The sequence below is a fragment of the Anopheles maculipalpis genome, chromosome X (assembly GCF_943734695.1).
Source record: "Anopheles maculipalpis chromosome X, idAnoMacuDA_375_x, whole genome shotgun sequence".
Lineage (NCBI taxonomy): Eukaryota > Metazoa > Arthropoda > Insecta > Diptera > Culicidae > Anopheles > Anopheles maculipalpis.
Window position 1 is genome coordinate 3809270 of NC_064870.1, and position 26257 is coordinate 3835526.

Sequence of the window (26257 nt, forward strand, 5' to 3'; positions counted from 1 at the left end):
TGCATCACCATCAACCTAAGAACAGCAAGCGATGGAAAGCTACTATGGATCACCCTTCAACCCCGGTGGATAAAAAAGAAACAGGGCGTTCAGTCTCGCCTCTAGCTTAATCGAACGAACGTGTTATATGATCAAGGATATAGTAGCACACACCCCCACACAAACATAGAGCAAAAGACGCGAAGGGGAGAATAATTTGCAAGACACACTGCCGAATTCCCGTCAAAACAACGCCCATCAAATTGATATGATGAAAAGCCAAACATCCACTTGAGGCTGAGAAGGAGCGAGAGAGAGAGTGATAGAATCTCTTCAAGAACTACTCTTAGAGCATCCCTTGTTTTTTCCGATTTTCGAGGAGAAGAAAATAATTAGAATGTTATTGGTAGAGTGTCCCGAACCACGTGTTTCACGGGGGATCCTAAAAGAGAACGATCTTTTAGGCGCGCGCGTGTGTAAGGAGCCGTGTCGATCGCAGCCCAGAACTAATGGAAGTTTATTTGTTTCGATTACAATTGTTTTAGTTATCAGTTTATTTCAATATAATGGATCAGAAATCTCTTTTAAATGTTAAATTTCATTTTTACTGCAGTTACTGAAATACACTCATAAAGATAATGTTTATTTTGAAGTACTCACGGCTCAATAATATAAAGGAAATGCTCGAACAAACCAACGTTGTTAGAAAAGATTGATACTGCCTCCCTTTTTTTTTTCGCGGTCACCATTAGTCGTTAGATATTGCCTACGGGAACCGTCGTTTAAATATCGTCCCACAAAACCACTCATTACAAAACAAAGAATCGAATCTGAATCTCTAATAATAGCGACTATTTTTGCGTGTAAAGTGCGCCCCAAAACAGCAAAGCTCTATATAAATTCCCCATTCTACAGTATGTCGCACAATCTTATTCTTCGAATTCGAGCGTGGCGCGCGTCATGTGAAGACGAACACGTTAGTTTTCTTTTTTGTTGTTTGCGTCCATTTGTATGTAAAATCTCTATTACGTTTTAGCTCTATACGTATGTATTTCGCGACTGTTGCACACCCATCGAACGCCTTTCTCTTGTATGAAAAGTGAAACACTAATCATAGACTAAGAGTTCTTTCTACCGCTCTCTGACGCGCTCTGTCGAGAGGTACTTTTTCTTGGTTAGGTTCAGGAAATCCCACCCTGGAGGGATCTTCCAGAGCCTTTCAGGGACAACGAAGAAAAAAAAAACGAACTAGTAAACCATCACACACATACCTCCCCGTTTTACGCGCTGCAGCTAACAAATTGTATCACAACCCTATTGGCAAAATTGCCTTCAATAACCACTACTAAGGGGATTTGTGAATACAAATCTGCCTTACTAGTGCCTGAGTGTTGGCACATTTTGTCAATGGGGTAATTTATGTTGTTGTTATCTTTATGTGTATCTGTATATCGTGTAATATGTAATAAGTCGTGTGAGTCGTGCCGCGTGCCTGGGGGTTGGCCTGTTGTAGGGCTCTCGGGTCGGCCACCTTCCAACATGCAACACACAATCGTTCACATTTTGCAATTTCGTCACTCGACACTTCTGGGGTGCGCCTTTAAGGTGTGTCGGGATAAGAATCGTATGCGAAAATAGAAACCTCTATTTAAAACACACCCCGAAGAGATAACAAATGAAAGCAAAAATTTAGCAGCGAAAAACGCGAATGAAGGAAGAAAAATAAAACGAACGAACTTTTTACGCAACACACCCCCGTTTTGAAGAAGAAAAATTCTCTTCTTTTTGATGTAAGAATAATTGCAATCGAGCGAAAACAACAATAATGGTCTGTTCTTTATATGCAGTGAAGAAAACAAAAAGTGCAGGAATTCTTTATTTTTTAACATAATTTATAATAAAGCATTACTAGGAACTGTATCACATTATTGTTTGTTTTTTTTTTTGGTTTCTGTTTCTTTCAATTCGTTTTATTTCTATTTGAGGTCTTTTTTTGCGTATGGTTTGTATGATTTTTTTTTTCATTTAACATTTAAGTTTCCTTCCAAACAGTGCGATCTCCAAATAGCTCTATACAATGGGAAAAACAGAAAACCAAACATCGTTAACAATTAACAAATGGGACAGTACGCAATCGGAGCATAATTATGTTACCGAACATTAGGTTACGTTTGTGAACGTGTTTCCGAGAAGGGAAACAACCCGAACCAGCCGTATGAAACGCACAAATCTACTAAAGAGACACACTGAATATTCTCTCATACAAAACCACACAGGGTCTTAGTCCAAATATTTAAATTGATTACTACAGCACAATGCGCCATCGAACAATTGGGAATTTCCCACTTGCGTGTGCGTATGTGTATAGAGACTTTGTACAGACGGGATTTAAAATAACCAACGCTGAAGTGCCGTCTGTACCGCAGGGGTTCAAATACACACGATGCAATCGCTCGAGCTTTTCTTTTTGTGTTTTCCACCTTTATATGCTACGATACTGGTGATGGGAAAACGGGCTCCAGAAATAAGTGGAACCGGTTCTAAGAGGTTCCGAACGGCTTGGGCCGAGATATGAGCAGGGTTGGATGATGGGCTCGGAACCGAATCCGGCTTGAAATCGGAGCCGGCTCGGGAGCGCTGTGTTTGCCTTCCGTAACGAATCAAGGAGGTTTCCGCATAAAAAGGATATCCCCAGGAAACAAAACCCCGGCGCAAAAGGTGGAAAATGGATCATAAAAGGGCTGCGAGCAGTTAAACTTATTATTACGTAGTACGTAGTATGGAAACGTTTCGAACATTTGCTTTCTGTTAGCTAATCCGTATTCTATCCACTGAGGACATACACACGTATAGGTACGCCGAAAGCTACCCTTAAAAATGATCCCGAAATAGGGTGGGGACAGAAGAGTAAGCTATGTGATGCGTTTTGTGTGTAATTTACTATTAAGCAGACGGAGTTATTGCTATTTATTGAACCTGCAAGTGCTAGAGCTTTTTTATTGGATAATTGTTTTCTTTTCAATGCGGAAACCAGTAGGAGTAGGAGGATACACAGGAAATGGTATCCTTAAAACAAATACACTTACACATACGCCCAATTTATGAGCCAACGGAAATAACGTAACTGTTAAGTAAACGCGCGATATTTTTCATTATTTAGTAGCTAATAATCGTGTTTCCGCATGTAGTAGGAATGTGTAGTCTAGCAGCAGCAGCAGCAGCAAGGGTTGCCCCGAACACACGTGCAATTGTTGCAATACTCTGTGAGCTTTGTGTTTTTAGGGTGCGGTGAATCCTTATGATTCATACGCGCCTACGCTTTCCGCTGTAATCACATTTTCGCGCTCGGCTTAGTTGTTTTTTGATGCTCTCCCCGTAACGGGTTTCCGTTTCCGATATTGTAGCCGATAGACAAAATGACGAGGAGAAAGGAATTTCAAAAAAAAGATGGATGGCAGCAAGATGGTGTAGGCATTATGATGCGATGGAGAAGGAACGAAGTAAATATTTATACCATTATGAGTAAAGGCTTTCCTCATAGCGGAACACTAAAACGACTGAGGCAAACGGAAGAAAAAAAGGAAAACGGGCGGGAAAAAAAAGGAAACTAAGGACACGCAATTATTTGTGATGGTGTATCAATTGTTCGAGATACAATTTCGGGGCCATTTCGCAACAAAAAAAAAAGAGTAGTATTTGTGAGGATGAAGAGATGGGTAAAACAAACAACAACAAAAAAAACACGCACACACAAGTCAGGCATTCACACACGCACAATTGAGTTGCGCATTTTTTTAATGCTTGCATTGCACAAATATGGATGTCGAAAATGGCGCCCAAACCGGGCGCCATTAACGTGCGCATGGCCAAACAAGTAGGGTGGCCATTTGTTTTCGCTCTTTTTTTTTTTTTTCTTGGGCTTTTCCGGGGGCAAACGAAAACGAATATGCGAGAAGGAAAAATTCGGCAAGTAAAATCTAGTTAGTTTAGCACACGGGGAAGATATGATAAGAAAATCTTGAGAAAGGAACAGGACTAGAGATTAAGAAGATTGGGGTTAACAGGGGAAGTAATATGTGTGTGAGGGAAAAAGGGGGGGGGGGGAGGGGGGATTATATGATATGTTTAGATTAAACCGCGCAAGTGCTTTTTAATATATTATTGTAAAATGCAAAAGAGAACAAAAAAAAAATAGGTTCGATACCCCGATACACCGGATTATGATATTGGTGTGTGTCGTGTATATGTAGAAAGGGCGAGGGAAGTGCTCTCGTGAAGAGCGCTAACAGAAGAGGGAGAAAAACTGCAGCTTATTAGGTTCTATATACATAATAGTCGTCGAAGAAATATAGTCTAACTTTATTCCAATTTCCAAACTTTCCATTCCTTTTACATCCTTTTCCTTCATCTTATAGGATCGTTAGATCCTTTTAGGTGTCCAAGCTGATGAGTCCAGTCTACATGCCCCCATTCCCCCCCCCCCACCCCCCCTCCCACCAAACTAACAAAAATTAATCCAAAAATCAATGTGCTTACGCTCTGTTTTTCGTCGTCTGACGGGGATAATGTTCTCTGTCGATAAAACAATTTCGCAACTTTAAAAATTGAGACTTCAAAACATATGGTGAAAAGTGGAAATGTGTGTTGTAGCGAAAGTGAAGAAGATAATACATTAACACAAACACAATCACGCACACACCGACAAGAATTAATTGAATGACAATGCTAACATATGATGCTACGGTTCGTCTTTAAAATTAATGTTATATATGCGTTATTATTTTCACTTTTTTTTTCGTCATCTGTACAAATCTGTATTGCGAAACAACAGTAACGAAGCGCAGAAGCAAGCCTACGCAAGCTCTTTTAGAGGTAGATAATATAACACATTCACACTCATTATTATAAGATTTAAAAGAACGACACTGACGCCCCCGAAAACATCATGTACCGAGCAGAAATAGTGTGAATTATGCCGTTACAACCAACGCCGAAATGTATGCAATATGCGGTGTCACATACCAATGTAATGCGCTCTACAAGCACGCGTTTGCATACTTTAGGGCGTTGATTAATCCTAGAACAGTATCAGAAACACCCGGGAACCGCACACTATTCATTACGTCCTTACAAGACGGATCAGGAAGGAAAATCGCCGCCATTACATCATTTTCTCCATCTCGATCAGCATAATACTAGCAACAACACAACGCGCGTCTTAGGCGCGTGAAGAGAACATATTTTGATATTGAAAGTTAACCAAGAAGAATGGAGAGGATCAGCAGAGGGCCCACCACCTTCTTCTTTCACACATCCGCACACAAAACGAGAGCTGCGAAATAGCACAAACACTGTAAAACAATCTTACCTACACTACACTGCATTTTGCCCATTTGCAATTATCTTGCGGGGGGAGGGAGGAAAAAAAAGGTTGCGAGTCTGTACTGTAGTCCTTTTACTACGGTACTAAGTATTACTGTGAAGATATGGATGTGTAAATCAATTACCGATGGAGAGGGTTGCGCGGTGCAAATTCAAACAAAAAACCAATCCCCTTAAGAGCATGGAGGAGATAGTTATTTATTCAGGTCATTAAATGCAATTAAGCAAGCTAAAGAACAATTTGGAGAGAAAAAGCTTGTAATGCACACCAACTTCAACTCCAGGAATTGGTAGTCCTACCGTTTTGTATGCAATTTTTCTCTCGCTAGATATTATAGGAATTTATTTTCAAAACGCCCGTTTTTTTCTTTGGTTTCATATGGCATCATCCAACCAGCAAGATAGTAGTGTAACCGGAAACTCTTCATCTCTTAGTATTTTAGGTTTCTGTGTAGCAAAGGATAAACAATAGTGCGTCATAATTAGCCAGAACCGTAAACAGCAGCAGCGCAACACCCCGAGCAGAGAGGGTATTAGATAACACTATAGCGAGGTAAAGATATACAAAACCATAGTTTTCTAACACCAACCATAACGCAGCAGTTTAAACTCTTGCAATATCTTGCTCTCCCGTCATAAAGGATCTTCAAGATGATTACTCCTAGCGTTATTTTAACAAGGATAGGAAGACACTTTACGTTGGAAATTGTTTGTCTGATTCGTTTTTCTCTGTTGTTTCGTTCCGTTTTGTAAAGTAACCGTACACAGCACTCACTGCTATAAGGAGTTTCTAGTAATGATACATTGGTAAGATCGTGTTGTTAGGCAACGGAGTAACGAGTCCTGCGGACGAGTCTACGAGCGAAATTGAAAACAAAAAGAAAATGTTTACGTTAGCGTTGCTTGAAGAAGATCACAACACAAACAGCAAATACACAGACTCATAGAAAAAGGAAATTGAAGAAAGAGAAAGGACCGAGCGGACAAAACTAATCGCACGTTTTTATGTTGCCTCAAATAAAACGGTGAAAATCAACCACCAACCGCAAATTGGTATAATGGAAAATAAAGTAAACAACTACATTAAGCGTCGAAGCCACCATGATGGTGCAATGCATCCGAAGTTTACAGGAAAGTTCGAGACTAGCTACAACGAGGTCCTGTCGGTTGGGATCGTGTGACCGGGTGGGTGGTTGCCTTAAGTCCCTTGTAGAAGGCCCCCCCAGTACGAGGCCCGCTGTTGGACGCTGTTTATTATTGAGACTACTCCAGGACATGTAAGGTGTATGGAAAGCTCTGTACCAATGTCCTGTACCTATCAACTAGTTGGTCTCTGCAAGCTGTCGTCAAATTGCTAGAGTAATTTGAGACTCAAAGCTCAAAACTTTGAGCTTTATCTACTATATCCTGTGTCGAGAGAGACACACAGAAAACTTCAACTATTGTGAGTCAAAAGTCCACACCGACAAGAACCTCGATGCAGAGATACATGCAACAGTGCTAGCTGCCATCCGATCCTACTGTAACCTGAGGAAAGTTCTTTCTACGTATCTCTTATTATCGGACGAAGCTGGGAATGGAAATTTTGGAGGTCTTCACATACACCTCTCAGACACGGATCTCTTGTAATACGATCGTCTGCTTTTCACTTTTCACGCGTGCCAGCTGCATACTTACATCGCTGGTTTTCTTCCTTGCTGGACTGTTGGAGATATCGAGGACTTACCTTGGGTCCTCGAAAACAAAACGATTGGTAGCGTGTTTGGTTGATCTTACGACGACGGGACACAGAAGGTACTTGATCTGACCTTGAACTGACTAAACTACCCCAACGACAGATTTTAACGATAACAACACACTACACGCTACTCACGCTTAGTCCGGATGGGATCGGTTTGTTTCGCTGCGTCTGCAGCCCGCCAGTTCTCACGTGTTGTCGTCTGGCGTGCGGGCGTAGCGTGCTGCGTCAGCGGAATTGCATACGCACGATCACATTACCTTTTGCCACGTGGGGCGCTCGGATGTCTGGCCCTCTTCTGTGACGCATCTTTTTGTTTACCGGTGCAGAACGTGTAGGAGATGCTTACGGTACTTTTTTTTTCTCTGCTGCGTCTATTACCTTGCAAACAAGGGACGTTGCGTAATGCGTATAACCGATTTTATGTTTTTATTATTCATTCCGATTGCCGTCATTTGGTAAATATTTTAGCAACAGTAGCAGTATGATTCTCGCTGCCCACTGATGTAAAAATAAAATGTTAAACATAAAAATATGTAAAATATTTTTTTTAATCGCACACACCACTTGCAACGGTCAACACAAAATTAAATGCCCGGCGTCAGCTGACCGCGGTGTCGTGTTTATACTATACGGGCTGAGCGGTTCGTTACATTGAAAACGCCTGCTAGAGGCACGATGCAACCCACCGATGTATTGTTGTAAACATGGTTCGTCAGATACGCAATCCCTACCACCCATTGCAACGTGCCCTTCTCCCAATACCCCCCCCCCGCCCTCCCTCTCCGTGCCCTGACCACGTCCGTATACCGAATAGGTAGTCATATGATGCGTTTTGCCTCATCACTTGAGCAGATTAGCTAAGGGGGAGGTAAACGGCGCCCAAGCAAGTGAAGGGTGATTATTTTTTGTGAGCCTCGCTGTACTTGCAGACTCTACCAGACTGCTGCCTGAAGTGAGTTCGTTCGTTGTCTTTTGCCATCGGGTCGAGTAGGTCGAACAGCCACAACAGGCCCTCTGGTTTCTTCCTCGTTTCGCGCGAGCCCGTGTATCTGCGTGTGTGTGTGTGCGTGTTTGTGTTGCGCCAGTGTGAGTGTTGCGTATGCGTGCTTATGCGCACAAATTGTTGAAAGAAAAAGGCATCCCAATCAAGCGCTAGTGCAACATAAGAAAAGCACGGGATAGGAGGAGAGCACTCCATTGACTCACCGATCAAAAAAAATAAATAAAATAAAATCCAGAAACGGGCAGAAATTTAATCAATCCCGCCGTGACGTGAACACAAAACACAGCAAAAACCATGCCTGGCTATATGTTTAACATTGACGGTGGCTATCTGGAGGGCCTTTGCCGTGGCTTCAAGTGCGGTATCCTTAAGCAGGCCGACTATCTCAACCTGGTCCAGTGCGAAACGCTCGAAGGTGAGTCCAAGCGAGATCCACGACCAAAATCCCATCCAAGTCCCTGTGGAAATAAAAAAAGGGCTCATGCAGAGCGGACGAAGTAGAAAAAAGACCTCGTGACCAGAGTGTGCTGCATTCTCGCCTCCTCTATACGCGCTGAACGGAGCGCGATTGAAGACAAATCTCATGATGGGTGGATGTGTGTGTGCGGTAGGCGGGTCATATGACCTACTCAACACACATTCACCCTATGACGATTGGTTCGCATGTGAGGAACATATTGCTCAAAAACTCCACTTTTGGGTAATGAGTTTTACGAGAAAAAGCCATTTTTGTGTTCTTCTAGAATCAATTATTAATATTTAAAAGAAAAATCCATGCATCTAACTCTCGCTGTTCTGCTTCAGATCTGAAGCTGCATCTGCAGGGTACGGATTACGGGCAGTTCCTGGCGAACGAACCATCCCCACTGGCCGTCTCCGTAATCGATGACAAGCTGCGGGAAAAGCTGGTCATTGAGTTCCAGCATATGCGCAACCATGCCGTCGAACCGTTGTCCACCTTTCTGGACTACATCACGTACAGCTACATGATCGACAACATCATCCTGCTGATTACGGGCACCCTGCATCAGCGTCCAATTTCCGAACTGATCCCAAAGTGTCACCCGCTCGGTAGCTTCGAGCAGATGGAGGCGATCCACGTTGCCGCTACGCCGGCCGAGCTGTACAACGCGGTACTGGTCGATACGCCGCTGGCACCGTTCTTTGTCGACTGCATCTCGGAGCAGGATCTGGACGAGATGAACATCGAGATCATCCGTAACACGCTGTACAAGGCGTACCTGGAGGCGTTCTACGACTTTTGCAAGAACATCGGTGGCACCACCGCTGACGTTATGTGCGAGATCTTGGCGGTACGTGTCCCTTATGCCTGTTCTAATTCAACTATCCAACTTCTTCTTAGCTTAACGACCTTTTAAGGTCACGTCGGCCATCTGATGGCTTACTAGACTAGCTGATGTTGGATACGGGCGTAAGGTGTCTGGATGGGATTTGAACTCATTCTCTGTACGCTTTTCACTTCACAGTTCGAGGCAGATCGTCGTGCCATCATCATCACGATCAACTCGTTCGGTACCGAGCTGTCCAAGGACGATCGAGCGAAGCTGTATCCGCGCTGTGGCCGTATGAACCCGGACGGTTTGGCCGCACTCGCCCGCGCCGACGACTACGAGCAGGTGAAGGCGGTCGCCGAGTATTACGCGGAGTACGCGGCCCTGTTCGACGGGTCCGGCAACAATCCGGGCGACAAAACGCTCGAGGACAAGTTCTACGAGCACGAGGTGAAGCTGAACATGTACGGCTTTATGCAGCAGTTCCACTTCGGTGTGTTCTACTCTTACCTGAAGCTGAAGGAGCAGGAGTGCCGCAACATCGTGTGGATTGCGGAGTGCGTCGCCCAGAAGCACCGGGCCAAGATCGATAACTACATTCCCATCTTTTAAGGCAGTGTGCGGTGACTAACGGTGCGGGCAGTGAGAGCAATGGAACACAATTCTGCACAAAAGCCACCCAAAATATTGCGCGCGCCATCCACACACCCCGAACACTATCAAATGGCCTCATCGATCAACAGTACGTGTTTATAGCGCGGCGTTGAAAACCCTGGCCGCTGGATTCGTGTTGCTCCCCAAAACACGACTCAACGCCAGGATTTCACCGTGCTTCTTCGCGTACCCTTTGTTCTTGGAGGCTGCAATGTGTGCGTGCGTTTGTGTGTTTAAAATTTTGATAGTCAATATTTCCGCTTCCGGGTGTTGTGCCCCATTCCCTTTTTGTTTGATTCCTTGTGCTCCTATCCTATACATGTTGTATTTCGTTATCGTTTAGGCCTTGTGAGCTTGAACGCTTCCACAGTACTCCCTTTTTTCCACGTGTAACTACCCCACCCCGAAAGAGAAGTGTGTGCGTTTTGTTCTTTATTTTCTGTTATTTGTGGCAATATTTAATTTTTGTAAGGTTTTATTATGTTAGCAAAATCACGGTACCCGCCCATGTTACTATGGCCCGCTAGTGTGTGAGTCCAGTTGGTAGCGAATTAAAGTGTACAGAAAAACAACCTAAAGCAGGCGAACCCGATCTAAGCAAGGACGGGGATGGAGATGTGTTGAAGAAATGGTGTTCCGAAACAGATACCGAAACAGACAGAAACACTGGCATTCCGTGTTAGAAAGCAACACCATCCAAACACTATTGTCGTTAATGAAAGATAGAGAGAGAGAGAGAGAGAGAGAGAGAGAGAGAGAGAGAGAGAGATAAAGAGGAAAATTGTATCATTACGTGCTGGTATAAATATTAATAATAAAGCACATACAGTGTAGTTATCCCCGTAATGATAAAAAAGTTTTTTTAATGATAAAAAAAACAAAATATTAAATTTGCTCATCTGGCATCGAAAAAAAAAAGTGAAGTAGCTCATCTTTATCATCAAGTTACGGTAGCCTTGCCTTGATTAACTGCCTCCCACATGAGCAACCTTCAAGGCCCCCGAAACCCCTCACGTGACACCCGTGACACGGGTGCAGTGCTGCTGTTTGTTTTTTAATTGACCCTTCCCGAACAAAACGGCAGGTGCATCGTGCAAGGGCAGCAGCGCCCTCTATGTGTGGGATGAGGATGTAATCGAATGCATTACAGCAGATGTGTCAAACTCATTCCATTTGCTGGCTGCATTTTACGGGCATTTCCGATAATTTGTGGGCCACAAAGTTGAACTTAAAAAACTTTACTTAAAAATATTTTATCTTTCTTTTTTTTATAATACGATATTTTTCACTAAGATAACAGTACCTGGCAGGACTCCCGACTTATCGATATTTTTCTGTAAGGTGTTCTGAAAATCTATTACTTGTATTTCCATATCAAGTTGAAACTTTGCCGTCAGGACGTAAAATGGGCAAACAATAATATAAAATAAATGTTCCACAGCTTTAAAACCAATTCTCCATCGGATTTCAAACTCCTTTCTGAGTTCAGCCCTTTTTGACGCGGGCCGACAGTTTGACATGCCTGCATTACAGGGTTTATAAGGCCGGATTGAAATGTCAACCAGAGTTAACATCAATGTAAAAGCATTTTTCAGCATCCCAAAAAAGGCTCGACCCTTGAACCCAGATGAGAAATGAAAGTATTAAAAATTACACCCAATTTTGTAGGAAACTGGAACACCACTTCAACATCACAGCTTTGTAGATTTGATTCCGAAGGTAAGTTTCAGATGCCTACACCTTTTGGAAAAACTCTAGACAACTCAAGGGGTTTGGTTTTATGTTTTATTCCTACATGTCAAAAGCAGAAGTGATATTATTCTAGCTCATACTTTGGGGACTCACAGGGACACCGTATGAATCTAAAAGAAAATAAATGTGTCAAATTAAGTCAAATAAGTTTTTATGCATAAAATACAAGTACCATATTGTGGGAAATGATTAAATAATAGCAACGTAACTTACAAAGCGTCGCATTGAATGTAAAGATGTCTTCAGGCGGGGATGGAATGAGGGTAGCTTCCTCGAAATGAACCTTCGCTATGTGAGGATTTCCGGAGCCATCATGAACGAGAAAATGTGTTTTTAAAATGTTGTTCTCCGGGACTGCCTAGAATAATATAAAAAGTTGGGATTATATTTTTTATGTGGCAAAGCGTTGGCCTATAGGATAAAATTTCAGCTAAGAAAAGGAAAATGATTTTACGCAATTCCCTTCGATTTCTTCTTAGGACGCTATAGTGTTCTTTTTTGTCTTCGGTTTCTTCTTTGGGGCGCTATAGCGTCCGTTCGTATATACCTACCATGGATGTTGGGTTCGCGTAGAGTCGTAAAATCGAACCGGTTTGGTGGGCAGTATAATTGTGAAGCTAAGACCTTGCTGCCTCCAGCGGAACCGGGAAAAATAACAGAGCGACTTGCCTTTCCCTGCACAAGCAAAAATCAATCATCGCAGTTAGCACTTATTACAAATAATAAAGATTTTGCAAAGTTCTCCTGAATTATTCACTGAAATATTCACCTTGATCAAGTGCCACTGCAGATCTCCTGTGGATATCGACCGACCGAACGTACAAACTGCAGCTCTCTAGTGGATCGACTGAACGTCCATTTTAAACTGACGCCGGTTTTGTCGGTATCTTTTTGCGCAGTTACGTTTCTCCGCAGCACGATTCCCAAGGAACGATTGGGTGAGTTTTTATGCTTACGAGGGTGGTTTTGGGTCCATTTTTATGCACCTACACACTCAGTACAAAACCTTTGAATTGGATATTCTCGACTTATAAAATCACCCTTAATAATATTAAGAGAGATTGACAAAATTCGTCAATAGTATTTCTAACAATACGACGCTAAATAGCGCCCCAAACTAAAAAAAAAACATCGGCGCCCGTGAAAAGAAAGAACCAAAACCAACTGCGTGAGGACTGCAATCGAAACAAACATGTGGCAACATGAATGGCTCTTTAAATCCTTTGTAGCTTAGTAAGAAATCTGCTCAGTACGAATGCACTGCAAATTGATATGAGCATCATGTGTGGGAGAGAGACAAGAAGCGAGAGGGAAAAAGAAATAAGGATGAGCAAGAAGTAGCTTACACATGACCGAGACATTATACGAACAAGAAGGAAGAAAAAAAAAAGAATGACGGTATTCATACGATGACAATGCTGACCACGAGCGATCAATACATGCAATGCTATACTTCCAGGAAAATCCGGACTCAAAAGCCAGTCCGAACTCAAAGCCAGTCGGGATTCAAAAACCAGCCCGGATCAAAGGCCAGTCCGGACTCAAAGCCAGTCCGAATTCAAAGCCAGTCGGGATTCAAAAACCAGCCCGGATCAAAGGCCAGTCCGGATCAAAGGCCAGTCCGGATCAAAGTCCAGTCCGGATCCAAAGGCCAGTCCGGATTCTCCAGGAAGTATAGCATGTATTGTTCGGTTTGGGTCATTGTTCCTTATTCTTATTTATTTTTCTCTATCGGTTCTTGCGCGACGAATGGTAATGGTGTTTTTTTTTAATTCGGCTAAACGCTGTCCGGAAGCATCCGGAATCATTCTTTCGGATCGGATCGGAACTCCGGTGATTCCGGCCCGGAGCGCCCACCGCTAGTAGGAATGCTACCGATTGCATCATCCAAAAAAATATAACCTTCCTATACTCACCTTGAGCGTGCTCGTACGTCACGCTGTCAGTTCGAGCCAGCTGTCAAAAGCCGAACGAACAAAAAAGGGACACTTGCGTAGCGGAGCACACAAAAGCGAAAAGAAAAAAAGGGAAACGCTGGGTGAAAAAAGAAAACGCCATACGTCAAATCCAGGTAAAATGGCCACTCTGATGGGCTAGCGACGAATTCGACCAAGGAATCCGTAGTCGAAGTAGCGCCGCTACCACCAGTCACGACCAGAATCGACCCACACGTAAGTAGCACGATTGCAAGGTACGGAAGCGAGAATAACAAAAGAATCACCTAGCCGCAGCATCCTGCTCGGTCTGCTTCGTCGTTCACTCACCCCTCTCACCCCCTGCGTAGTCAGCACGCCAAATATGGAGTCGAAAGGTGGGGGGAATGGGGGGCAGGGATGGGGTCGAGAAGCGCCCACGCCACGCACCCTTTCACGATGACATCAGTCACTGTGCGTCCGAAATTCCACATGTGTGCGTGTGTGTGTGTGGCTGTGCTGATGTGTGCCCCAATGAAAATTGTGTGTGAAAATTCCCGTATGCCTTGTGTTTGTGTGCTCGTGTATGTGTGTGTACCTGATGGAAGCCGATTACCGTCTGTCGGGTGTGCACATCCGTTTCCTGTGGGATACCGTTCGGTTTGAGATTGCAGCAGCCCAACAAGGGAACATGTTGTTTGGAGAGGGTGTGCAGGATGAGTAGTAGTAGCAGGCTACCAATACTACAGCAAAGGCAAACACCCCGGGAGTCGTCATCTTCGTCGCCGTGAGTGTGTGTCATCCCACCCTGCCTTGATCGGTCCAGGTGTTTGCTGCTGGGGCGGATGTGACAGTCCGCTCGGTCAGGAAAATAGAAACAGCAAGAAACCTTGAGCAGAAGACACACTGCCCCGTTACGTTGGGAAGTTTTTGGGGTGTGTGTGGAAGCAGCAAAATTGCAACACGTCCCCCGAACATTCGGCACATTCCACCGATGACTCACGATTTTCTTACCCCCCCTTCCCATCTGTTGTACAAGTGCGCGCGTCTGTGTGTGTGTGCGAAAAGAGAGTGCGTGCGTCTCTTGTATGTGTAGCTTAGAAAACAGGCCAAAATTTACGGCCGTTTTCCGTTCGTTCAACGTTTTCTTGCCATTGATTGCTAATTTCTATTTCCTTGTCTTTTTTTCTCGCCTTCTTCACCGCCCCCGATCCTTTGGATGCTGTGAAACGTAAAGGATCTGTCTCTGGGTGCCCGTGACGGTGTGACGTTCATGTGCCCGGGGCTAGGTTGCGCGAGAGAAGCTACACGATCGCAAGAAAGAAAACCCTGCTGCATCGCGTGCATCGTCATCAGCAACAATCAACACCACCATCAGAAAGCCTCAATCGCGGCCACCCCGTATGTGTATGTGTGTTGAAAGTGTTGTTTCACCGGTCAAGAAGGATAGAGACGGATAGAGAGAACGAGAGAGAGAGTGAGGGAGTGAGGTTAGAAGGCTAGCGCGGGCCACCCCACGATCAACCTTTCTGGCGTTGAGAGCGTACCTCCTTATCAAAAGAGCAAAGGTTTTGGCGATGGAAATTCTAACGCAGTCACAGGTGCACGGGCTCACCACCCCCACAACGGCCGCCCGCAAGAAGGATGCCGAAGCGAAGGAAAACCTCTGGTGAGTAGCATAGTTGTCATTCCAGGCAGGCACGGTTTATGATTGCGATGGGCGGTTCTGGAGACGACTCCGACCCAAAGGTTGTGATTTCAACCCGTAGCTGGTTCCAAACCCATGGCTTCTATTCCACGATGTTGCCATCGACCTAACCTCCTACCGGAGTTCGAAACCCGTGGATGCGGATCCTGCTCCGGAACCGGTTCCACTTATTTCTGGAGCCGGTCAGAGCCAGTTCCGGTACCGGAGCCGTTCTTTTCCCTATTACTAACGTACAGTGTTTCCTTTTTTATTATTGTGTTTATATGAGAATATGAATGCAACAACAGAAGCAAAATTGTGGCCGGGCTGGGGGATAGAAAACCGTATGATCTTCAACCGAAATATTGCGAACGATGCCGGGAAACCGTTGCCACCAAACCCTTTCTCTTTTCTCACGCTCCGCTTTCTTTTTTGTCTGCTTCCTCGAGCGAGATTCGAGCTTAGGCAAACACCAAATGGTAGCAGGTGTCAGCATGACAGGTTGAAAAAGCAGGGATGCTGGTCTCCAAAAAACTAAAGTTTGACAGCTGCTCCAGTTTCCTAGCAGCATCTCATTTTATTTTCTTTTTTTGCGATGATCCCCTCTCGGCTAGATGTAGCTTGCTCTAATGGATAACCTCTATCCGGAGACAATTCAAACGATTGCATATGGATAGCACATAGAATGGACGGGAAGTACAATTTCGGTGCCCCGAGAACAGTTTTCGAACGTTATAAAATGCTAACAAGGAAGCCAGGTCAGCCATTGCCTAAACAACTGGAAGATTTGGAGCCAAAGAAAAAATTTAAAAAAAATCTTGCGAGGTGATCCGGTGACAGAGACGGTAGCTGCGCCGGTCTTCACATGACCAGGATCTGATTCTTGAAGGATTTGAAATTTTGTATGGTGCAAACCAAGTGGCCGTGGGTCTTAACACAGGACCCTGATGCCGAAAAACGTTCGAAAAAAGATTATCCAGCTGCGAGTGAACTAATTCTGGCCTTGCTAGTAAAAGTAACTGGCCAATTAATTCCAGTTAATTAAAAAGTCCAGTCAACTTCATATATAAAATCATGTGTCAGATCGATCGTTCAGCCTATGTTAATAATAATTACAGAAATATTGAACAATCCAATGATGTATCTTGAGCCTTATTTAAAAAGAAATTCCAATTTTGCAATAATTGCTCTTATACACTTCATTTCCGCAATTAGTTGACAGCAACGCAACAAGAGACGGACGCATGTCGCATTTAAATTAACGATCGAACTCCAAATTGAGTTCAGCAGACAAAACAAAGCAAAACGCACAAGACTACCACCCGACCCGACTGCGATTAATCCAACTGTTGGTGATGGAGATAGTGATGGTATGTAAGTGCTGGTATGCGTCTGTGTGTTTGTTGTACAAAATAGAAATTGTAAAACAAATAGACAAGTATGTCACGTGGCAACGGCGTGTAACGGGGAGGGACAGCCACAGTGGAACTGTTTCGCATGGAAATCAAATGACATACCGGCCATGTACGGTGAGAAGAAAGCAAACAACGCCCGAAAAGACACCGATGAGTGAGAAAATATTACGTCATGTTGCTCGCGAAGTGCGCTTTGATCCACACGCAGTGACATTTTCGTTGAGACATTCTTTATTTACGTACTATTAGCATACGGTATGGGGCGTTCACTTCAATCGCTAACCACCAGCCCAGAGCAGCGTAAACATGGCGGAAATGCTCATGCTTATCATCACCACTTTCCACAGGTCGTCTATCCTGAGCGAGGTGCAAACACAGAGCAATACCAAGCTGCCGTCGAATAAATCGGTGCTGGTGCTGGGCGATAATGCGAGCGGCAAAACTACCCTCATCGCCAAGCTGCAGGGCGTCGAGGATCCAAAGAAGGGTTCCGGCCTGGAGTACGCCTACATCGACGTGCGGGACGAATATCGAGACGGTACGGCCAGTTCTTCTGCGTTGCGTACTGCTTTACTAATTGTACCTTTTGCTTTCCAACTGAATCCGTCCACTAGATGTTACGCGTCTCAGTGTATGGATTTTGGACGGTGATCCAGGACACAACAATCTGCTCAAGTTCGCCCTAAACGAACAGAACTTCCCGCACACGCTCGTCATACTGACGCTTTCGATGACGACGCCGTGGAGCTGGGTCGATCAGCTGCAACACTGGATGAAGATACTGGACGATCACATTGCCGGGCTAAAGATTGATCAAGGTTAGTTGGCCATCAGAGCTGTTGCAGTGCGGAAAAAAAAGCGCTCTCCACTTACAACCAAACGTTCTTGCAGAGGAAAAACAGCAGTGCCAGGCACGGTTAACAACGGAATGGCAGAATTATTGCGAAACGCTCGACGACCTCGATCCCGGATCGCCGATCAAGCGTACCAACCGGTTGCCTTCGGTGGACGACGAGCTGGACACGTTGCCGCTACCGGAAGGCGTCCTCACGACCAACCTAGGCCTCGATGTGGTCGTCGTCGTTACCAAGGTGAGTTGTTCATGTGCGGCCGCTGTGAAAAACTTCTTGCTGGTCTGCTCAGGGTTGAGCACGTCGCGTAGACATGGCCTGCATCCGATCTCCGATAGGTTAGAGTCCACTTGACCCAGCTAACGCTCGCCATGTGCCCTCAACCATCATATCCTTCTTTGACTGTCGTTGATTGGCACAGCCAAACAGGCCACCTAGCTCATGATTCATTTTGCTCGCAGACCAAAGCCAAAGATAGTTCTTATCATCCACCCTCTTTTTTTTACTTATAACAAAACAGACCGACTATATGACCACGCTGGAGAAGGAGCTCGACTATCGGGATGAGCATTTCGACTTCATGCAGCAGTGGATCCGACGGTTCTGCTTGATGTACGGTGCGTCCCTTTTCTACACAAGCGTGAAGGAGGATAAGAATTGCGATCTACTCTACAAATACCTCACGCATCGAATCTACGGTTTACCATTCCGGACACCCGCCCTGGTCGTTGAGAAGGATGCGGTGCTAATGTGAGTAAGCTTTTTCGATCTAGTGCGTTGTGGCTGGGTGCCATTCTTTCACCTTTTTCAGTTACGTAAATAGTAGTTTTTGTATGGAATAACTTGGTTGTTCTTCAATTTTCTTTACCTTTGCTTTCAAAATGCCATTTTAGACCGGCCGGTTGGGATAACATGAAAAAGATTAGCATACTGTACGAAAATATGCAGTCCTGCAAACCGGACGATTACTACAACGATATTATTGCACAACCGCCTTCGAGAAAGGTAAGGATCCGATTGGAAACGTTTTTTTCCCCCCCGAATTATGCTCTTAAATGATTGCTGTTGCCTAACTAACGCAAAATTATCCCGCCCCAGACTGTATCGAACCGTGAGAGCGAAATTCAAACGGAGGATGAGCAATCATTCCTTGCCCGCCAACAGCAGCTGCTACAGCAGGGCCAAACGCCAACGCGGGGCGAATCGCCGCTCCGTTCGCAACCGAGCAACGGTACCAAGAGCACCCAACGGACACCAGTGGCCGCTGGTGCACAGGGCTCACCAAAGAAGGTACTGCACATCGAGTGTTGTCGGCGAATCCCGTGTCACGAACTAATATATGAACATGAACATGAACATGACAATGAACATCTATATGAACTAATACACTAATATCGAGTCTACGTGAACTAATATCGGCTTTTTTATGTTTGTGTACAGGTCGATGGTAAGCTTACACCCGGCACGCAGAGCGGTGAAGGTGTGCTGGCGAACTTCTTCAACTCCCTGTTGCACAAGAAATCGGTTCCGCCTGGGTCGGCGGCGGCCGCGGCCGCTGCCGGTGGCGTAACCGGAGGTGGTAGTCCGCTCAGTGCGTCCTCCTCGCCCGCCTCACTGTCACCGCGTGTGAACATCATGAACGGTGGTACGGCAGCCGTTGATGCGGTGTTGGCAAGCGACAAGCTTAGTATGCGCACCGATGCCGCCCTCGAGCTAGACCGTCTCGCACGCAGCGTTAAAAAGGACCTAGACTTCTCCGCGGCACAGTCAGACTGCTGAATTGCGGACGATGGTGGTGGTGAGGGTGGTGATGGTGGTATTGTTGCTGGTGGGGGAATCGAGAGAGCTGATGCGTAGTTATCGAAGGCTATACATGGGACTGATAATGGCCATCCCCCGATAATTGCAGAGTGTTGCCATGGCAACCCCGCAATAGCTGTTAACACTATGTCACAGCATCTAAAGTGATTGCTTTTCTATTTTTTACAATGATTGGTTTTCTATTTTTTAAAGTGATTGTTTATGTTCGAGAAAGTATACAATTCATATGGCTTCAATTATCTAATTCTTGATGGAAAGTAGCAAAACTGTTACTAAAAAACACTGTGTAAAGAAATTGTCCGTACAGCTAAGGCAAGGATACAACATACTTGATAAACCATAATCAATCAATCAATCAAAATGTTATATTTATTCCACAAAGTACTACATTGTATTCTTCTCATCAATCAGCATTGATTTTGCAAAAGAAAACAATTATTATTTTATTTATTTTAAGTATGAAGGCTTGCGTCGTATTATCAAAAACCAATTATATCTGTTGATAAAAAATATTAACCCATTTTTCTTCCAAAATCGACGTCTGCACAACGAACCAAACATACAATTTTTCGATTCCGATGGATCATGTTTAATACTCCGTATGGCTCCCTTTAGCTGCACTGTTTTCGGATCCAATTCAACTGAAAAAAAGATTATTTTTCTAACAAACATTTGAAAAGATACTCACTCTGTACTGACAATTTTGTGCCACAGTGTATCTTAAAGCCTTTTAGTTTTAAACACACACACACACACACACACACACACACACACACACATCCTGTGGCTGACCGCCCGGGTGGTTATGTTTTGTGTTTTCCCTATTGATAAACTCTGCCCCAATAGTACTACAAAGGGAGTTTAGCATAAAAACATAATTATTGGCGCGCCACCATCACTCTCTCTCTCTCTCTCGCTCGCCACAATATTACATAGCGAATGTCTCGGGACGATGTTACCACCCGGATGATTCGAATGTTTGTCGTGGTTCTGGCTACCCATCGCCACCCCCTCCCCGCCCCCCAAACCCCCATCCCTCTTCCCCTCCGCAAATCACAACTTTCCCGCGCGAGCAGTGGATTATATATATAAATATATCATTGTGATAGTGTTCGCATTGTGTTCGTGGTTTGGTTTGGCGAACATATTGGATGTATGAAAGCGCTCGTGCAACAACAACAAAAAAAATGAAAAAAATGGATGATAGGAAAAAACACACACACACAGACACATGCGCGGGAGTAGAGTAAAAGGTTTGTCCTTAGTGCAAAGCGCTTGCCGATTACCGTTTTTCGTTTTGTTGTTGTTTTGCATTACAAAGACATATTGTCTCTACATTGCTTAATGTATGTCAGCTTCCATCTTTACTGTGAGTGTGGGAATGTGCGTGCTGCCCATGTGGCATCGGCATCCCGAGCGAGCCCCCCCTCCAACTTATTCTGGAACTACCTTCTCTCCAATTACCCCTGCCCCGCTCTCGTTCGTTCCGCTTCCTAACAGCTACAAAAAGGTGCGGGAGCTGTGTAAAGTTTGAGGCTTATCACACATACACTGTAGAAATCGCGCAACGGTGAGATAGCAACACCCTAAACCCTTAAAAGGACGAGGGTCTCCACTGCCGTTGAAACTTTTACTGGCCCCGACCTCGGATGGGCAAGCGAGGAAAGGGGAAAACGGTGGAGAGATCGCTATATGGGAGCGGAATATTTAAAAAAAAGGGGGCAAGAAGAATCACATCCACTACTAATTAAGCGCACCCTTGCAGGCAGAAAAAACTGCAGGAAATAGGAGAAGAAGAATGAAATACGACATAGGAAAAAAAACAACTGTGGACTCAAAGTACACGAACGGCGCAGCATATGTTAAAACTAATAAGGGAACTAAAAACAAAAACAAGGCGAGATTTAACGAATGGCGAAGAGACGGACAGTTTAGTACAGTAGTAGAAAAGCATACGGTAGTAGTTAAAGATAATATTAATACTATAACATAAAGCAAGCAAGCAGTAGCAGCAGGAGCAGCATCGGTAGACGTAAAGGAGAATGCATAATACTGCACCCAAGATAACCTGCATACTGATAAAGAAAGCTCCTTAATACTTACTCTTTAAATATAAATATATATATATACAAACACACACACACACAAAAGGCAAGCAAGCTCTGCCAATGCTATCCCCCTCCTCTCCTTTTCCCCCGTGGAAGTGTGTAATCAGAGCAGCAGGAAAATATATCGTCTTATTTATATACTAACACGCCTTTTGGTTGTCCTGCTGTGATGCGCAGGGTACGTTGCATCAGATAGTGGGATATGCCTGCGTGTCACGCTTCTACTACTCAGCATCGTATCATTCGAGGTTCGCAACCTCGCAATCGGCAGGCATGAAAGGGAAGCAGCAAGAAATTCCCATCTCCCCCTCCCCCCCTAGTAGCGATATTATTTAAAACCTAATAAAAAACAAAAAATACAAAAAAGACGGGCAAAAGCTGAATGCTGAATGCGGCGCGCATAGCTAGGGTAGGAGTTACATCTGTGAGGCTGATCCGTGTTTGACAACCGTTCGGCTATCCTTAAAGAAGAAAAAAAAACGAGGGAAAAGCGATGAAAAAAGGCAAAGGAAGATTTTTTGTTTTGTTTTTGGGAATAAAAGCGACACTGTACGCGTATAACATGCTAAAAACAGGACCACACAACATACATAATAATGCAAAACAAACAAACAAAAAACTGCGAGATTTATGTCTCCTTCTTTGATTCTTTTTTCTCTCTTTATTTCTATGTGATGTATGTTAAAATGATTGTTTCGTTGTAGCGAAAACAGCAACAAAAACTACTTAACTACTCAGAAGCTGCACGGGTTGAAAAGTGGAATATGTGTGTGTGTGTGTCTTCCGAACAGAACTCTTCGTACAAGGAACCTCTTCAGCTTCCAGTGATCTTATCGAACATGGGACGTGGGATCTGACAAACGAACTAGTCATCCAATGCGTGTCCAGTACCAAGCAAATTCCTCACCAGAAGAACGTCACCGAACTCTTCTAACATGGGGCCTGGCCTACCAAGTGATCTTTATATTCAAAGATCGTCTACTCGTCTACCAAGGAAATTCTCTTTATCTTCATCCGAAGAACTTCACTAACCTTTCACCAAGAGAACTCTTCGTCCAAGCGTCCTTCGTCCTCTATGTAAAAGGTTAAAGTCGTCTTACCGGTCATGGCGTCCCGTCTAGTTAGAGACCTCGTAGAGTAACGGGCCTCGTGTACCAAGAGAAATTCGTGTTTCATAGTGCCTTATCGAATGGAAGAACTCTTCATACAAGAAACCCCTTCATCAAAGTGATCTCACCGAATAAGCTATCAAGCAAAACATTTAATGCAGTCCAAGTATTTTTGGGTTGAACGAAGTATCTTCCTGCATCACAACACTTCTTAATTCTTCATACGACACTCCTGTGTATGGAGACGGCGTGAAGGGTTTGACTTGTGTCCACACACGTGTATATCTATACGGTGGTGGTTCTAGCGATGGTTCAGGGCTACCGGTTAGATAAATAATATCCGACAGCTGCAGGCGATCCAGAATGCACCGGCAGCACTGTAGATGAGCAGCAGCGTCAGCAGCAACTGATCGATCGGTCCGTACACATAGAACACGTTCACGATTGCGGCAAGCACGATCACAGCCAAACCAGCCAGCAAACCAATACCCGCCTTGGCGGCACTCCAACGATGCTGCCCGAGCTGTTGCTTGATGACGGCTTCCTGATATGCGCAGGTAATCGAATGTCCGACGCCGATCAGCATACATCCGGCAAACGTCCAAAAGTTCGACCGGATAGTGTATACGCAGAAGTACCCGAACGCCTGAAAGAACAGGCCAAACACGAGCAGCCGTTCGTGCAGCTTCCGGAAGCGCAGCTCGCAGCAGAGCAGCAGAAAGGAAGCAGCAGCCCACACCGACGATATCACAATCACCGCTAGCAATGTCATGTGGCGGGCTCGGGTCTGTTGCTGATAGTAGTGCAAGTTCAATCGCGGTAGTATGCAAAGAAATAGGACGAAGATGCTCGTGTCGGTTGCTTTGAGCAGCGCGCAACTGCAACACCGCCAATCGCCGAGAGCAGTGCGCGTGGACGACGCTAGCCGCCGATTAATTCTTGGCCGAAAGTTAAGATCTAGCGCGCGGTATGCTACGACGATTACCTCACACAGTTGTCCCAACCAACGCCATTTGCCTGCTGCCGTGCGGGTTGCATCCGACCGGTTGTCCGATTCCGTGCCATTGTCCTCTGTGTCCGTTTGAGCACACGCGTCCTCTACGGTAGATTCGTCCTCTTCCAGAATCATCTCCAGTATTTCGACACCATCCTGATTGTAGCATTTGCCCTCTTGACGGTTGAAGAGTGACTCCTCATTCTCTCTGTACGTGTAGTCGTCCAGCGGTGTCAGGTGTGAGTTTATTTCTCGGCCCATATCCTGCTCGCGCTCATCATCGTCGTGGGAGGCACTAAAATTCGCAGGATTCTTCCACGTCAGCGGTAGGGTTGAGGTTGGCACGGTCGGGTTAATTGATGATGGTTCAGTCTTGACCTCCGGTGTAGCTCTGGTCGCAACGTGCGCATAGTACGATTCGTTGCCTTTCTCTGTTAGCTGTACGAGTGCGTCCAGATCGTTGCGCAGTCGTCCTTTCTCGCCCGCGATCAATATTGTGAGTGGGACGAGATGCAGCACAACACCGGTCAGCAGTACGAGCAGTACACCGTAAATGTAACCCTCCCATGGCACTTGAAAGCAGACTAGCAGCAGAAGTAGACTGGTGGCCTGACCGCACGAGTGCAAAAATTTGATCACAAACATCTCCTTGCGGGCGTTAAAGATCTTCGCCAGCAGTTTCCACATGCGCGAAAACACTAGCTGATAGCCGAACCCTGGTTGATGGAACCGAAGGTGAGATTGAGGTAGGACAAAGACATGTTGGAGCTGATGTTCCGTTGGCAACTTACCTCCAACGACGCTGTACAGTAGCACCAGCAGTACATAGTGGGGCGTACACAGCATGGCGACCATGCCGCTGGTTGAGATTCCGAGACTGAGGATGGCGATACCGAACAGCAGTGTGGAGATGTTCTGTTCGCTGCTGTACCGAAATGAGGCCCGATGCACCAGATTGAAGCCGATCAGCATGACCGGCGGACATATGAGGTCCAGGTCCGGCTCGTTGCTCACTAGTGCACCGAACACGTACACCGGTGTAAAGATCACTATCTAGTGGCGGACGCAAGAGTGGGGGAGGAGAGAGAGAGTGACAGATAAAGATGTAGGACATAGGCTTTAGTTAAGGTCGCAGCACCTGTTTCGCATTTCGCGACGAAAACTTCGCGTAGCGCCATTGGTTGAAGCCTTACATTCATTAGGAAGATGTACAGCAGCAGTTTCCATTTCGGAAGTATCAGCACGATCAGATCGAAGACGCGCGGTTCCACCATCTCATTGATGAATGCCTCCATTTTGGCGCACCGGAAACTTCCGTACTGTGTGTGTGTGTGTGTGTGTGCGTCGTCGACCCCCGGATATGGAGCGGATGTGTGTTACATAATTGTTGCCTACCACCAGGCGCCTGGGGGAGGTGTAGTCGACTGCAGGAGAATACTAGAGGCCCTTGCCCGGAACACTGCCCGCACAAAACACAGACACAAACACTGTAACTGCTGCTGGTGATGACGGTAGGGTTCACCAAGGGACGGAAACGGGACGTCTCTGTTGCTGTATTGTCTGTTGCGCTGGCGACTGTTTCAGCATCGTGGTGTTGAGCCGCACCACGCCTTGTTGTGATGTTGCTGCCTGCCTGCTAGTGTTGTGTCCATCCATTCGGACGAATCCGGCGGCTTTAACCCTCTTATCTACTTATCTTATCGTGCCTGTCTCACCCGCTCCCTCCGATAACCACCGCGCTCGTGGAGGAGCGGGGTGTTGCGTTACAAGGCGCCGGATTCACCGGAACTTTTCACCGAGCGGCAGGGAACGCGTCGAAGACGACGAACGATGACACACCTTATCATCGCCGCCACCGCTGGAATTGTTTTCGCGGGACAAACATCTTAACAGTGACGAACCCGATGGCCCTAAACCGATGATAAGTTCCTTGTTTTGGGGTGTTTTGCTGTCCAACCGCATTCGTTAGGCGCTTATCGGGTGAGGGGGGATGCCTTGCTAGATTTAGTGCTAGGGGTAGTGATCAAGATTCGATGTTGGGATATCTAGGGTAGCGTATGGCGAACGTGCGTTCGTCACTGACATTCGATCCACGCGTGCCCGCAACTTACGGGTTCCTGTCGGTCTGGACGCCACACACTTCTTCTTGACGGGATATTTGGGTTTCTCTCGGTCAATTTCGGCGCTCGTTATCGGTGTCTCATACGAATACGAAAGAAGTGTTTTACGCACGTATCGTACATATCTTTCGGCGAATCAGATTCAATTGGATAAAAGCCATTATTTCGGAAAAAAAGCAACAAAACGGTAATTATTTTTCAGCTCTGTGTAACATTATAATTGCATTATATATTTGCTATATTCTAGAGATAATGTTTTGCACCGCGAGGTTCTTACTTTTCTCCACCGATTGGCTACAAAATGGCGCTCTATTTGTGTTTTGATTTTTGCCCTCTAATCCACAAAATGGCACAATTAGGCTGATTTTTTTTCTCTCTTTTACTAAACATAATTAGTGTACAAAGATTGTGCTCTAGCGTGGGTGTATATAGATTA

At 45.2% G+C, this 26257-nt stretch overlaps 4 protein-coding genes across 8 annotated transcripts in view; 2 read left to right on the forward strand and 2 right to left on the reverse strand.

Moving 5' to 3' along the window:
- LOC126557212 (cytoplasmic dynein 1 light intermediate chain 2) overlaps nt 1-19485 on the forward strand; it is a 367651-nt gene extending 348166 nt beyond the window's left edge. For both annotated transcript variants that reach the window (XM_050212906.1, XM_050212915.1), the window contains exons 2-9: nt 15280-15385; nt 17166-17356; nt 17433-17636; nt 17710-17909; nt 18190-18419; nt 18563-18674; nt 18768-18959; nt 19110-19485. In XM_050212906.1, the coding sequence (XP_050068863.1) occupies nt 15294-15385; nt 17166-17356; nt 17433-17636; nt 17710-17909; nt 18190-18419; nt 18563-18674; nt 18768-18959; nt 19110-19448 (1560 nt within the window). In that variant the 5' untranslated portion in view covers nt 15280-15293 and the 3' untranslated portion in view covers nt 19449-19485. The remainder of the gene's footprint in view (nt 1-15279; nt 15386-17165; nt 17357-17432; nt 17637-17709; nt 17910-18189; nt 18420-18562; nt 18675-18767; nt 18960-19109) is intronic.
- LOC126562509 (uncharacterized) overlaps nt 1-26257 on the reverse strand; it is a 301387-nt gene that overhangs the window by 218703 nt on the left and 56427 nt on the right. The window lies entirely within an intron of this gene.
- The window catches only part of LOC126558897 (V-type proton ATPase subunit d), a 401974-nt gene that overhangs the window by 94913 nt on the left and 280804 nt on the right, over nt 1-26257 (forward strand). For 2 of the 4 annotated variants that reach the window (XM_050214984.1, XM_050215008.1), the window contains exons 1-4: nt 6288-6292; nt 8399-8520; nt 8910-9418; nt 9593-10013. In XM_050214984.1, the coding sequence (XP_050070941.1) occupies nt 8400-8520; nt 8910-9418; nt 9593-10009 (1047 nt within the window). In that variant the 5' untranslated portion in view covers nt 6288-6292; nt 8399 and the 3' untranslated portion in view covers nt 10010-10013. Of the gene's footprint in view, nt 1-6287; nt 6293-8398; nt 8521-8909; nt 9419-9592; nt 10014-26257 lie in introns of those variants that run through there. The other 2 variants (XM_050214992.1, XM_050214999.1) reach the window with 1 other exon arrangement.
- Nucleotides 23030-25013, reverse strand: LOC126556742 (uncharacterized). Its single transcript, XM_050212214.1, has 3 exons — nt 24895-25013; nt 24493-24754; nt 23030-24417 (listed from the first exon to the last, which is right to left on the reverse strand). The coding sequence occupies exons 1-3, from the start codon at nt 24994-24996 to the stop codon at nt 23033-23035; spliced, it is 1749 nt and encodes a 582-aa protein (XP_050068171.1). The 5' UTR covers nt 24997-25013; the 3' UTR covers nt 23030-23032.